Genomic DNA, 14,872 nt, shown 5'->3' on the forward strand with positions numbered 1-14,872 from the left:
TCCGTTTGGTTGCTAGAATTTTTTTGATTCTTGGGACTTTTGTGGAATTTCCGCAGGAAATCCACGTTTGGTTGGTGGGCCCAAATTAATCCCAGGAACCAAAATAACCCCGCACGAAAACCCACGAAGGAAAAAAAAAAATACTCCCAAGAACCAAAATAATCCTAGGAATAAAAAATAAGCTTACAGAAGATTTTTTTTTTTCTTCCCAACAGTTCAAGTTTTTTCTTCCCACTATATTGTGGTCAACCAAACATTGGATTTTTATTTTACTGGGATACTTCCAGAAAGTTTTTTTCCAATGAATCTCCGAGGAAGTCTTTTGTTCCACAAAAAATCCCAAGAACGAAAAGAATTCCGGCAACCGATTCTTCTCGTTTGCCGCTGAACTATTCCTTAGGTATAAGGGTATCCTCGTTGTTTCCTTGTAAACGGGTGGCCTTTACGTAAGAAAACGGATCAATATTGGCAAAGAAACATATACCTTTATACCTTAGCTGCTCCGAATGTCAAGATTTGTAATTGCGGGCTCACCAAAACCCTAATATGTATGGCTGTGAAATGCCTTGCTAATATCTAACTGCATCAATATTAGTCATGACTAGTCCATGCCTATGTGGGGCCATGGTCTTATTCAACAAGCACATATCACAAACCCAAAAAATATGATCCCCAACAAAAAATCTCCATCATAATGATTTTTTATGCAATGCAGACATGGGCTAAAGTGCTAAACAATTCTCTTTTCCCGCTAAACCACTGCTTCGGTAGAAGGATATACTCATCGTTTTATCGTAATGAGTGGCATTTAAGAAAGAAGAAACTCCATTATCTCCTCCTTGTGGCCATTAACGGATCTACGTTGCAGTATCACTAGTAGCTAATAAACATATACCTTTATAAACAACAGCTCCCCCACTCCATATATATATATATATGGAGTGGCCATTATCTCCTCCACATTATCTACTCCTTGTGGCCATATATATATATACAGAGAGAGAGAGAGAGAGAGAGAGAGAGAGAGAGAGAGAGAGAGAGAGAGAGAGATTTTCTTTTCCTCTGTTTGTTCTAGTTTTTGTTGAGAAGGAGAGATGGGTATTGAGAAAGAGAATGAGAAGGAGCAGAAAGTGGTGGTAGTGGAACCAAAGCCAAAAAAAGGAATTACATCTCGAATGGTGGATGCACTAGAGAAAGTAATTTCTTGGGTAATGTATGATTACTCAAAACCTCAATTTTATCTCACTGGAAATTTCGCTCCGGTCACCAACGAGACCCCTCCGTGTACTAATCTCACCGTCAGAGGTTTTCTTCCGGTACGACATAAAATTACACAGACAATCATAGATACAAAGATAGTTTTTCTTCTTTTTTTTTGGCCTTTTTTTATCCTTTTACTTTTGGGTTCTTGTTTCTTTTGTGTTTGGATGTGTTTATTTGGCTTTTCTGTGAACCTTTGTATTTTTTATTTTTTTTCCTTTGGTTTGTGAATTTTTTTTGTGGATGTTTTGACGTTTCTGGTTGGATTTTCTTTTTTCTTTTGAAAGGTTATTATTACTATAATTGTGGAGCTACTAACTCTCACCCTTATTTAATTCCTTTTCTCTCCTTTTGATTAAATTCATTTATTACTGTGTCATCAAACCACCTTTATTAATTTGGATCGAACTTTGCTCACCCAAATTCTCACATATAAACCAAGATTTAGAATTTTCTTCTATTATTATTATTATTATTTAAAAAAAAAATTAAGTTATGAATTTGACAATTTTCCTTTATTTTTTTGAATGATTTGATAATTTTCCTTTATTATTATTATTATTATTTTGATTAAGCTATAAATTTTCCTTTATTATAACTATTACTTTGATTAAGTTATGAATTCACGAGTTCTAATTCATGAGGTAATGATAAGAAGTAGATGAATTTTACTATTCATTATTTTGTAATGACATCTGTGGTGCACCTTTGGTTTTGGATAATCTGATTTTAGTTCCTCTACTAATGTTTCTGTAATTTTCAGACGCTGGATAAGTTTTATGGTTTTTCGCTGGATTTATCACCCCCCTTTTTATTATTATTTTTCCTAGGTTTGTTTTTGGATGAGTTTGAGTGAGTTTTAGAGGAGGTTTTGATAATAAAAAATTCTCTTAGATTTTGGATTATTTTGTAAAGTTCATTCTTTGTTATTGGTAATTGCAAAGAAAAGAAGTTCGAATTGCTTGGATTCCAATTGTTAGATTTGGAGGAAATTGATAGCTTTCAGGACATGTTCTTCCCTGAGGATTTGGCATTTCTTTCTCTTGAGAATATGGATGAGTTTGAGGTTTCTTTAAATGTATTCCTTACGAGTTATGATGGTTTTATTTTACACAGTACCTATGACTTATTGCAGTTTCTTTTCCTTTTCTTTTTGGCGTGGTTGGGCTGGGGGTCTGTCTTTAATAATTTTGTTAGGACTTATGCTTTGAAGAATTGAGAATTTTCTAAGAAAAAACCTGTTTTCCTTTGTCATGTTCTCTACATTTGGTGTTTCTGACCCAAGCAAAAGCCAATTTGAAGTTTATTTTCAGCAAAAAATAGGTTATTTTTTTTTGGATTTTTTTAATAAAACTGGCTCAACTTTAAAGATTATTTTTCCAGAAGTATAAGATTTAGAATTGACAGCCTTGCGTGTTTGACCAAGAATTTGAGAATACAGTTAAAACTAAAGGCTCTATTTGTGTCTCTTAAAGCAATAATCTAACAATTTAATATTTAGTGGTTTAATAATCTAACTTTGCCACTTTTCTATGAAATGAATCCTATAGTAAGCTCGCGTTTACTGCCATGTCAGTTGAAGTTGTTTGAGTTCCTGTAAATGTAGATCTCTGTTTTGGTGAATTGAGCTTTACTTTTCGTTTCTAGTAAGTCCATGAAATGATGTGGGGCGTTCCGTTAACAGGAATGCTTGAATGGGGAGTTTGTCAGAGTTGGCCCTAATCCAAAGTTCGCTCCAGTGGCTGGATATCATTGGTACATCTCTTTTCTTACTCTTGAAATTTAACAATATTTTAGCAGGGCTCTGTAGATGTATGTTTTTTGGCCAAGCCTGGAGCATAAATGGAATATCTAAATTGTCTAGTTATTGTGATGCATATATGAGATTAAAGTAGGAAGATGGTATGCTGATGAGCGAAAATTACCATAACTCACCGTTGACGTGCCATACATGTTTAGTGATTGGAACTGTTTATCTGATAAGCCATCACATGTAGGCAAAATAGGCCCCGGTCCCTTACTGAATGGATGTCTCATTTGCAAGATTGTTCCATGGATTGGAGCATCTTAACCAGTCACCATTTTCATCACCCTCGATCAAGGTGCTAGGATCATCTGATGAGAGTTGGACTAGGGGCAGTGATCCAGACTTGTGGTGGGCAACATGATTCACAGACCCAATCACTATAACTATAAGCATTGTGTTGGGTCCATGCTATAACACTGTTTTCCTTGAAGAAAAAGTGATTTCAAAAGGGATTTTTCTGTATATGTATATGCATACACAGATATGTGCATGTGCATGTGCATGCACTTGTACAGACCCACATGCACATAAACACACTGATATGCCTTTACTTGTAATGGAAAAATATTTTTGCCTTATAACTTGATCTTGGCTTTCCTATTTAAATATATGGGGCAATTTGACTTCTTGATTTTTTTTCCTCCTGGGTGGGTCCAGGAATAATCAATTAATCTCAAATGATATAACTCTTATGCAAGTGGATTTTTCATATTTGATTAAAATGGAAGAATTAACAGCAGCCCTTTGACGGCTTTAAATATGGGCCAAAATAGAGGTATATATATCATTTTCTAGCATTGATGCCCCAATGATTTTTTTTTTTTGAATGGCAACCATTCTCCAATGCTTACAGTTTTTTCTGGTTTCTCTGTCTACTTGTGTGCAGGTTTGATGGAGATGGGTGTGTTGTTTTCTCATCTTTCCTATGGAAATCAAAAGTGCACTGGTTTTTAGATGAATTTCTTATGTTTTTTCATAATGAGGATTCTTTCCTTTGCATAGTTTAATAGTCGTAGTGCTCTAGGTGAAGCTTCAAGTACTTAGTCAATTAATAATTTTTTTCTTTCTTTTTGAACAATAATTAATAATTTTTTCTTTGTTTTTATTCTTATGAAACTGGCTTCCTAGAGTCCCTACTTTTGTCTGTACTCTTGAAACATTCTGTTGTTACGTGCTATTACTAAAACTATGTGACATGCTTTAAGAGAGACATGCTTACAACCTGTTACTGCCAGTACTCTTAAAACATTCTGTTGTTACACTAACAGCTGGCGTATATGACACCAGGTGACCATTCCAAGACGAAAATGATTTTGGTTGTTTTATTCTTTAGTCCTTGTCTAAGAATTTCACAATGCATATCTTTTGAGTAGTGATTCATTCATGGGAGTCAATGATGTCCCTAAGGCTAGGAAATATTATTTGAAAATTGAAATAAATACAAAAAGATTTATTAAATTTCATTCATTTAAGTAGTTGGTTGTTTAAATACTAATATTATCACATTCCCTAGGTTAAACCTTAAAAATCTTTCACGAGTTCAACTTTATCTTATGGAAAGATGGGAGTTAACTTTTATATGATTTACGTCATAAATTTGTTTCATCGAATGAATCGGAAGTTGCACATCTTATTTTTATGTTGCAGGAAAGATTGGATTTTTTTTTATCCGAGTTCCACAACTTGTTTGTTTTAGCTACTTGAAAGTTGTGTGTGGATGTTCATTTTTGCTCATTTCTATCAGATTGCTACTTTGTGTTGGAGGGTTTAGTCTGTGTAACATCTTCTCAAAGTATATAGCCTTCATAATTGATCTGTGATAGTAAGTAGGATGACTGAGGTTTTGATGCTCTCATTATGATGTTCTAGAATGGTTCATGGAATGCATATCAAAGATGGAAAAGCAACCTATGTTTCACGATATGTAAGGACATCACGCCTAAAGCAAGAAGAGTTTTATGGGGGTGCAAAATTTATGAAGGTAAACTAGTAAACCATTGTTGGTAGAATTTATTATGGGAAATGATATCAGCACTGTCATGTTTTGATATTTCCGCGGTCCTAGCTCGTCTTTTCCTTTTTAATTGGCTTGTGAGAGCTTTTTGGGAACTGTAATAAATTATTGACAGCCCTTTAAATACTAAAAGACAAGAAGCTTTAGCGGAATAATTGACCATCTCTGTCCTTTTCGTACCATTCATAAAAAAAAGGAAGCTTTAGCGGAAATATCAAAACTTTGTATTTCTGATATCATTTCCCTTTATTATTTCCATTATCTTCTTATTGAGTACATTGCTTTACATTGGCATTGTGTTTATAAATAAGTAACCATCGCTTTATAAGTTTATTCTGAGGCACGGATCAATAAAAAAGAAAAAGAAGTTTGCTCAAAGGTAGTGCTACTCTGTGTAGCATTTTTAATTTTAACTTCAGATGTTTCACAAGGACTCCTAACACTAACTCTGGACCTAGTTGCACGCTTGAATTAAGAGATTGGTCCATCTTGGGGACTAATCGGGTGGTTAAAGGTCTTAACTTAAATTTTAATTGATTTAGATGCACTTCAGAGAAAAAGAGAGTATATAGAAAACACTTGAAATGGTCAGCGAGAAATTGATATCAGTGATGACCCCAACTGCATAAAATGGAACTCAAGGGTTTCAACTTCATGGTTAGTTGTAAAAAACTAGAAATAAAAAAATCTACTTTGGAAAACACATAATTACGTTGTTTTTATGTCATCTGTAGATTGGAGACCTTAAGGGGTTGTTTGGTCTTTTTATGGTCCAAATGCAAATGCTACGAGCGAAATTGAAAGTACTGGATGTTTCGTACGGAATTGGTACAGGTAGGTTTGTTGACTAAGCCAAAAATAACTAGTTAGTTTATCAGCTGCTTTCTTTTTTCAGTTCTAGATTATCCTTTGTTAACTTGCACCTTACGTGGTTTATATGATCTTGGTTTGATTTTAAGCATGGTATGTATCAGAACTGAACCTATTTTTTGTGACACAATGCCAGGTAACACAGCGCTCATATATCATCATGGTAGACTTTTGGCACTTTCAGAAGCAGATAAACCTTGTAAGCCTTCTCCTGATTGTTTAGATAGTTAAATTAAATATTTCTATAGTGCCTCTGTTTTTCTTTCTTTTTTACTTTTCATCAATAAAGTTTCATAGAGATGTATAATTATCAACACAATAGATGAATCAGAAACAGCCAAATTCTAATTATTCCTTGAAGGTGGAGACAAAAGTCATGTAGAAATAGAAATGAATAAATTGTAGGTAAAAGTGATTTAGATTTAAGTTTAATAAATATTTCTAAGATCTAATATTTTAGTAAAATATATGGTCAAGAACAGTATAAAATTAATTGATAGACAAAGAAAGTCCTGGTTAGGCCTTCCCTAATATATTTCATGGGGTTTGTCGTTCCCGGTCGTTCATTTTCGTGCTGTGTCACTGATGGTGGTTGAACAAGGAATGTTCAGATCTTGATGGGTAAACCTATGCAAGGATTACTTGCGGGCAAATAAAATGGGAGGTGTGCAATGGGGCCTTGTGAAGAGATCATAGATGATGCCAAGATGTATCTAATTGCCCCAACTGAGAAGATTGTAAGAAGATCATATAGTGTCTGGGTGTTTGCAGAGTTGCGTGAGAATCGAGCTGGACTTGGAGTGTTTCGTGGTTCCTACTTTTGTAGCCCCAAAGCAAAAGGAAAAGCTGTTTGAGGGGTCCTGAGAGGAGAGCGTTGGAGGGCCTCCCTTTAAGAGGTCATGAGATCTCTTTGCAAAATAGGGAGATTATATCTACATAAAGACTAGAAAATCTTTATTCATGGAGTGTTTTGAGTATTTATCGATAAATGTGTATAGTTTGTATAAATTTGGTGTTGACGTTTGTTCGATGTTAGCACCTCTTCTGATTCTGAGCACAACAAATAAAGATGTCCATGGATTATGAATTTGGGATTATGTGGGCATCATCAAAATGACAGCTTGTGATGGCGAGTGGCAATTGAATCCTGTGAATAACAGCATGTTTAAAAGACTTTGTTAATCATTTCGTCCCTATTGAACTACTTTTAAAGTGCATAATTCAAAACTCTTTTCTACTACATTCTGCAGACGTTCTTAAAGTTCTGGAAGATGGTGATCTGCAAACCCTTGGAATGCTAGACTATGACAAGAGGTTGTCTCATTCGTTCACTGCTCATCCGAAGGTTGATCCATTTACTGGTAAAACCCATCTTAAAGTACAATTTTTTGTTGTGTAGTATCATAATGCAAGTACTTTTTTTATTCATAATTACTTTGAATGCAGATGAGATGTTTACCTTTGGTTATTCACATACACCACCCTATTGTACTTATCGAGTCATTACTAAGGATGGTGTCATGCTTGATCCCGTGCCAATAACAATATCAGACCCTGTTATGATGCATGACTTTGCCATCACCGAAAACTATGCAATCTTCATGGATTTGCCGCTGTACTTCCGTCCAAAGGTATTTTAATTACCTGTGTTTTTATATAAATTGTTTCTTGGAAGTGAGTAACCCCCCACACCCAAAATGCTTCTAAATGTTGTGGATAGTGATAACATTCTAGATGCCAAATAGGTAAAAAGGTTCAATGTAGTAGACTAGGTGCATGACTTGTCATAAGAGGACAACCCTGTTTTACCAAGTCATTAGTAATTATGCATGACAAGGGCATGGGGAGGGTCAATACTGTTAAGAGTGGTTAATCAACTTACCATATGGCATTTTCTTTATGAAAAATTTGTCTTATTTTTAATATTCATTTCATATTGCTCAGTTATTAATGTAAGGGGAAGGTCAGTTTTATATTTTTAATTGTCTGTTTATGTGTGTTTAACCGTGTGACAGATTTTTTTCTTCAATGAAAAATTATTCAAAGGCCCCACTTTTTTCGCAATGTAACTAAACAAGGCTGTGATGCATACTTGCTGCCATCTGACTTGCATGTAGGCATGCTTATTTTACAAGGTGGATCAAGCAGTGGTCAATATGGTGCCCGCTGTCTGCTCTCAGAAGTGTTGTGGCCCTGTACCTTCCTCTGTAGTTTTTAAAATCTTTTCCTTGTTCCCATAGTGAAAACCTATCTTAGCCTCACCTTTTTCTCCTCAAAGTAACTTGCAGAAGGTACTCTGAGTTTGTATTTCTTGACAACTCATTTTTTAGTTGATTTTTTTTTTTTTTTTGAATAGTTGATTATTCTTATGTGTAACATAAGATCATTGAGATTTAACCAAGGTTTTAAATTTCGGTTTCGGAATGCGTTTTGGTACTGTCACCGAAACCGAAATTTTTGCCGAAATTTCAGAATTTCGTTCAAAATCCCATGAAATCAAAAAGAGTAATATTTTATCCAGCCTAAAATTTTGGACTGAAATTTCGGTAATTTCGCCCAAATTTTAGGGAAATATGAAATAATTAATTAAATGTAGATTTTAACGTGGTTTTCCTACAATTTCGGACCGAAATTTCTAGAAAACGAAAATTTGAAATTTCGGTCGAAATAAAGTAACGTTTTGGTTAACCCAATTTCGATTTCGGTATCTACCGAAACCTGAGGTCAGGGGATAACTCAGGGAACTTGGGGCTATGACCTGGTGATGATGACCTCAAGTTCCATAACACTGAGGTCAAGGGATAACAATTACTCTTCATGCGTAGGTATTTTGTTGATGCTTGGAACAAACAATGGTTTTCCAGCTAGTTCATAACATTTTACCTTCTATTTCCAGGAAATGGTGAAAGACAAGAAGCTAATCTTCTCATTTGATGCAACAAAAAAAGCTCGCTTTGGTATACTTCCAAGATATGCGAAAAATGAGCTTCAAATCCGATGGTTTGAGCTTCCAAATTGCTTCATATTCCATAATGGTGAGCCCTGTTTGTTCATTATAGTTAATGTTTTAGGATGTTCTCTATCATTTAAGCTTCGTCATGCTATTTGGCATAATCATCCTAGGTGACATCTCAAGCAGTATTAAATTGAAAAATCTAATGAGCTGAGCTGAGCTGGTCAATATAAACCTACTCAGTGCCACAATCGAGACCTTTTCTCAGTGATTACATGTAACTATGTCAGTCTTGAACTGATTTTGACTGGCCTGTGCTACCTGGACACGTTTTGGTTATGGATAAGGATACAACATCGATGTTAAGAAATTTGAAGGGATTCTTCATGGAAGAAGTAGATATGCCATGTATAGAACTTTTATAAGCACAATAATAACCATACGTGGATAGGAAACAGCATACATCAAAATAAATATATATTGTATCCTATTCGTGTTGCTCTTCAAATTATGATTGAGGGACCATCAAGGAAAATGTTCTTGCTGTTATCAATGCTTGTCTTTGCTCAATCGACTGTTTACTATGTTTATATTGATGAAGTGCCAATCCACTTTGCATCCTCTGTTAGTTATGAATCACTGAATTGGATTTCTCATTTAGAGTTACAAAAGAGGTTTGTTGGTTCATTTGTTTGAATCCTCAAATCTTGATGAAGTCTTCCTTGATCCTTCCCAAGCAATTTTTTTTAGCTTCTCTCGCATTTCATGAAATTATACCTCATTGCTGAATGCACGAATGACTTTTGGATTTTCAAGAATCAAGCTGTCTCAATAGAACAAATGATGTTCCATGATCGATGCTATTGATAACATTTGTTGGCCATTCTTATGGATCATTGACTTGTTGAACTAAAGTAAAATATCAACTGATTTATTGCTTAGTCAAAGTAGCATCGTATACTGAGGTTTGGTCATTTCAACATGAGTAGATATTCTTGGGTTACATTGGAATTTGGCTTGTTTCCTTAAGTATTATTTCACGAAACAGAAAAATGCTTGGGCACTTTGGTTGTCTTTTCTGATGCTTTCAATTGCTTATTTTACTAGCCAATGCTTGGGAGGAGGGTGATGAAATTGTTTTGATCACTTGCCGCCTTGAAAATCCTGATCTGGATCAGGTCAGCGGAGAGGCTATAGACGAAAATTTCCAAAATGAGCTGTATGCAACTTTGACCCATAAAACTAAATTATCTTTCCGCATCTTGGTTATCACAAGTATTTATAACGGTTGTCTCTTTCCTGTAGATATGAAATGAGATTCAATATGAAAACTGGTGAAGCTTCACAGAAGCAACTATCTGTGTCTGCTGTAGATTTTCCTCGGATCAACGAGAGTTACACCGGAAGGTATGTCTCAATCCATTAGGGTCTGTTTGGATACGTGGATTTTAGAATCCATGTTTTAGTTTGAAAGCTGTGTATAATTCTGGATTTTACAATGGAAGTAGGTTGCAGGTGTGAAGTAGGTTGCAGATGAAGGGTTTAAGTAAGAAATCCAGGTTTTAGAAATCTCATCCAGGTTTTAGAAATCTCTCTCCCTTCCTAAGATTTCTAAAACCTGGAAACAGGGGCGATCTCCTACTATCTGCTACCTACTTCCCCCACATCTGCACCCTACTTCCATTTTAAAATCCAAAATTTTACACTGCTTCCATTGTGAAATCCAATATTCTAAAATCCGCGTATCCAAACGGTCCCTTAGTGTTCTCTGAAGGGGGACATGTGAATAAACACACCCCTATTTTTCATTTTCTTTAGATGATAAATACTTTTTCAGAACTAAGAAATATGCTGTCCTTGGTCCTTTAAATAGAGAATGTTAATTTGTTTCCCATGGTGTGCCCAAGTCTATGGATTGTAATTGTATTTTCTATTCTTAATGAAGTACAGAAAATGTCTTCGCTTCGTTCTCTTTCAAACCAAAGAACTACCACAAGTTTCACAGCGTTGTATTTTCTCAATTACTGTACGCCTGTACCCATGAAGATTCCCGTGTACCTTAGCCATTCCAAAAATGTTTGGGATTATTTTTCTGTTTTAAATCATGATAATTTTTGTGGTGACAAGTCATTTCACTAGAGGTCAAGTTATTTTCTTCAGCATCATGCTTATTTATTTATCATTTTGTAAATTCAGGAAGCAACGGTTTGTATATGGAACCATACTTGACAAAATTACAAAGGTGAAAGGCATTATAAAGTTTGATCTGCATGCTGAGCCAGAGGCAGGCAAATTAAAGCTTGAAGTTGGAGGAAATATTCAAGGCATATTTGAATTGGCAGCTGGAAGATATGGTTCAGAGGCCATATTTGTTCCTCGTAATCCAGGTGTCACCTCAGAAGAGGATGATGGCTACTTGATTTTCTTTGTGCATGACGAGAACACCGGGTAACTTCTACTCTCTCTCTCTCTCTCTCTGAATGGTAACTTCTAGTGTTGTTCTAGTCACTATATCATGATTATCATATTGGTGTGGTGTTGCGATTTTATGAAAATTTATGTTGACTTGCAAGAAAATTTATGTAGACTTGCAAGAAAATCCTCCAAGGCAGTTGTGACCTATATTTTCATGCTTAGTGAGGTTTAAGGAATGCGTATTGACCTAATTAGGCTAAGAAAAGTCCAAGGAAAACATTATAGAGCGGTGATAGGACCATAGAACCTGTTTATGCAATAGCAACCCCTATGTGTAGTACTGGAGGGTTCATCTAGGGTTTGTCTGAAGGGATCAACTCTTGAAGATTTCTAACCCTATGTGAAATGGTAGATATTAGAAGTACCTTGATGTATTTAATCTTAAGGATTGCCTGGCTCTACCATAAAATATCTATCTTGATCAAGAAGTGAAGTGGTAAAGAAAGGAGAAGACAAAAATTGTATGAGAGCAAGTAGTGTAACTCTCATTGATTAGAATGTGATTTACAATGGTATTTATACTAATACAATGAATTTTATCATTATACCTTTAATTAAGGATTGTATCATACAAGTATATTTTACTTCTCTACCACTGTTGCTTTGGCTTTTAGTAATAAACGTGTAGAACTAGGGACCTGAAATCAAATAACACGAGTAAGTTCTTCCTCGGTGTTTTGACTAGATGGAAGTGGACCATCCAAGCCAAGGCTAGCAAATTGGAGTTCATTTATCCATTTTTTTTTCCCAATTTCACTAATTTCTTGTAGTGATAAATCAACCCCCTAATATCTTAAATTGACCTCTATGTCTGTCTCTCTCTCTCTCTCTCTCTAAGCACTGCCCTATATAGGGGTCGATTTAAGATATATGGGGGTTGATTTATCACTGCCCTTATTTTATTTGTTGCCTTGATAGATGGGATTGCTATGGCTTTTAGTGATACACATTAGAATTGGAAACCTGAAATCAAATAAGACAAGTTCTTGAATGTGTTTGTATAACTATCATCAATTTCACCTATGTCTCCCAGATGGACTAAAATTACATAACTTTTGCAAGCACTTAACATGTGCAATTATATCTTACTAACATTAGTAGTTCCATACATAAAACATTTAAAAATCCCCAGGGCTAATCACTGGCGTGTACGACTTGACTTGTTTTTTGCCCTACTGAGTCAATAAAAAACTCCTTTTTACTTACCCAGGTTAATGAAAAACTGACCGTCAATAATTGAGAGTTATGAAAAACTGACTATCAATAATTGACTTGCCTGAGTTGACTTGGGTTTGCCTTGGCGGAGTTCTTGCCCAAATTTGTGCTTTTAAGTAGTGTTTAAAAACACGGATGTGACGCGGAACGTGGCCAAGAAAAATCCTTGTCGACTCGGCACGGACGTGGCCAAGAATGCAGTTGACGTAGTTGACGCGGTCATAACTCGGAAGAGTCAAAGGAGTTTTTATTGACTCTGTAGGGAAAAATGTGGAATACGAATGTGGTGTAACACGGAACGTGGCAAAAAAAAAACCTTGTTGCCTCGGGCGAGTTCCTTGTCGTGTCAGCGAGTTTTTAAACACTGCTTTTAAGCCCTGATACATAATCATTGTGGGTGGTTGCTAGAATTTGTGGACATCGGGGATAGCTTTTAACTGGGAATAATCTGTATACCATGGTAAAATATGCAAGGCTAGAGTATATTGTCTTCTCTTTTATGAAAACTAGGGAAATTTAAGTCTGATCAAACTTGAAAAAAGGTTTATTCTTACATTTTTTCATCTTATTTTCATGTTTTACATCATGATCTTAATCACTATCCTTGCAACTTCATATTAACATGTATGGCACATTATGAACTCAATTACAATACTGGTGACTGCTGTCTTTTGAGAAAATTATAATAATTGTTGACACTTTTATTGGTTTTTCTGTATAAAATTTTTCTAAGACTATAGTTAACTGTCTGTATCTTCAATTTTATTGCTGCAGAAAATCTGAAGTCAATGTGATTGATGCAAAAACGATGTCAGCTGAGCCTGTTGCAGTTGTGGAACTACCTAAGAGAGTTCCATATGGATTCCATGCCTTCTTTGTGACAGAGGTCAGTAATCCAATGACAATAATCGGCATTTTTTTTTTTTTTTGAAAGATGACTTTATTGATAAATCAGAAAGGGAAAAGTAGGGGACAAGATGTCCCTCATAGCCCTCGTTAGAACCACATAGATCAGGTTCAGGATACAATATTTCCAATCCCCACGCTATCAGGGGCAGTAAAAATTGGCATGGCCTCTAGTAGGACCCCCCCTCTCTTCTCTTCTAGCTGATCGGTCATTTTAGAAGCCGATCTCCTTCTATGCTCCACCGTTGGATTGATCTGACGGACGAGATCCTTGATTTCCCTGATGTGATTCTGGATACACCAAGGGCCATCAGCATTTTTGGTTGCCCACGAGACTGTGTTGGATGAGTCACTCCACTATCAATGATCCCCTCATGTTGCATGCGAACCATTTCAATCCGAACAAAAGTTCCTTAACCTCAGCTTCATTTGTGTCGCATACCCCGACAGGACCCGAATAGGACATCACTAGGCATATCTTTGAATTCTAAAGAAAGAATTAATACGAAGCTAAATTATAGGATTGTGCAGATGTTAAACAAAATTGCTTATTTATATAAACTAAAGTATGCAATGGAGGATTGTTTAGTAACCAATACCGTAGATGATTAACCTATCTCAGTGGCAGTTGTTGTTTAACAGATCATTACTGCATTTTTTTTTTTTTTTTGAGTAACGATCAATCCATAGTAAAGGCCAAATGAAAAAATGGAGCCTGGGAAGCTCTCTAAGTATAACCAAAGAGAGCCGAAAGCAAAAGGACAAGCCAAAATGAAAAAAAAAAAAAAAAAACAACGGAAGACCCAAGAACTTGTAAACTTCACTGAGGGACAAAATCAAAGAAATTTATCCGATCATTATTGCGTTTTAGCAGAACCCACATAAGATTTATATGTTATCTGTTTATTTTTCCAACTCATTTGCCTGATTTACCCAATTCCCTGCTCTGGCAATTGCTACTTAATTCATATTGTTATGATGCGTTCTTATAAAAGCTTTATCTTTTCCTTACTTCTGTAATCTTTCTTCCCTAAAATAGTCTTCTATGCATATTTCGACAGGAGCAACTTCGAAAACAAGCCTAGTTTTGATTCTTAAAGCTTCCAAAGTTGCAAAGATATACTGATGAAGAAATGGTTGGAATTTGGCAAGCCAGCCTATAGTATTTTATCATGTTTCTGGGAGCTATCTTTTAAAATTCAGGAGCAGAAGCAAATCAGAGAATTATCAGTCTCAGCTGTTATAAATTTAGAGAATTTTTATTATTCGTGGATGATTTACATTGAGCACAAGGAGTGTTTTTATAGAACACTCAAATGATAAACATAGCAAGAGAATAAGATAATTATGGAAAGACATTATCCTAATCTAA

The 14,872-nt window shown here is 35.4% G+C and overlaps 1 protein-coding gene across 1 annotated transcript; it reads left to right on the plus strand.

Moving 5' to 3' along the window:
- Positions 1-977: 977 nt before the first annotated feature.
- On the plus strand, positions 978-14,872 carry LOC143845795 (carotenoid 9,10(9',10')-cleavage dioxygenase-like). Its single transcript, XM_077354206.1, has 14 exons — positions 978-1,316; positions 2,945-3,015; positions 3,954-3,968; positions 4,937-5,048; positions 5,816-5,915; positions 6,088-6,150; positions 7,202-7,312; positions 7,398-7,582; positions 8,848-8,986; positions 10,012-10,123; positions 10,210-10,311; positions 11,101-11,352; positions 13,369-13,480; positions 14,562-14,872. The coding sequence occupies exons 1-14, from the start codon at positions 1,095-1,097 to the stop codon at positions 14,583-14,585; spliced, it is 1,620 nt and encodes a 539-aa protein (XP_077210321.1). The 5' UTR covers positions 978-1,094; the 3' UTR covers positions 14,586-14,872.

This window comes from Tasmannia lanceolata, unplaced genomic scaffold (genome assembly GCF_043159265.1).
Source record: "Tasmannia lanceolata isolate RefF3 unplaced genomic scaffold, GAP_Taslan_0.1 ptg000015l, whole genome shotgun sequence".
Taxonomy (NCBI): domain Eukaryota; kingdom Viridiplantae; phylum Streptophyta; class Magnoliopsida; order Canellales; family Winteraceae; genus Tasmannia; species Tasmannia lanceolata.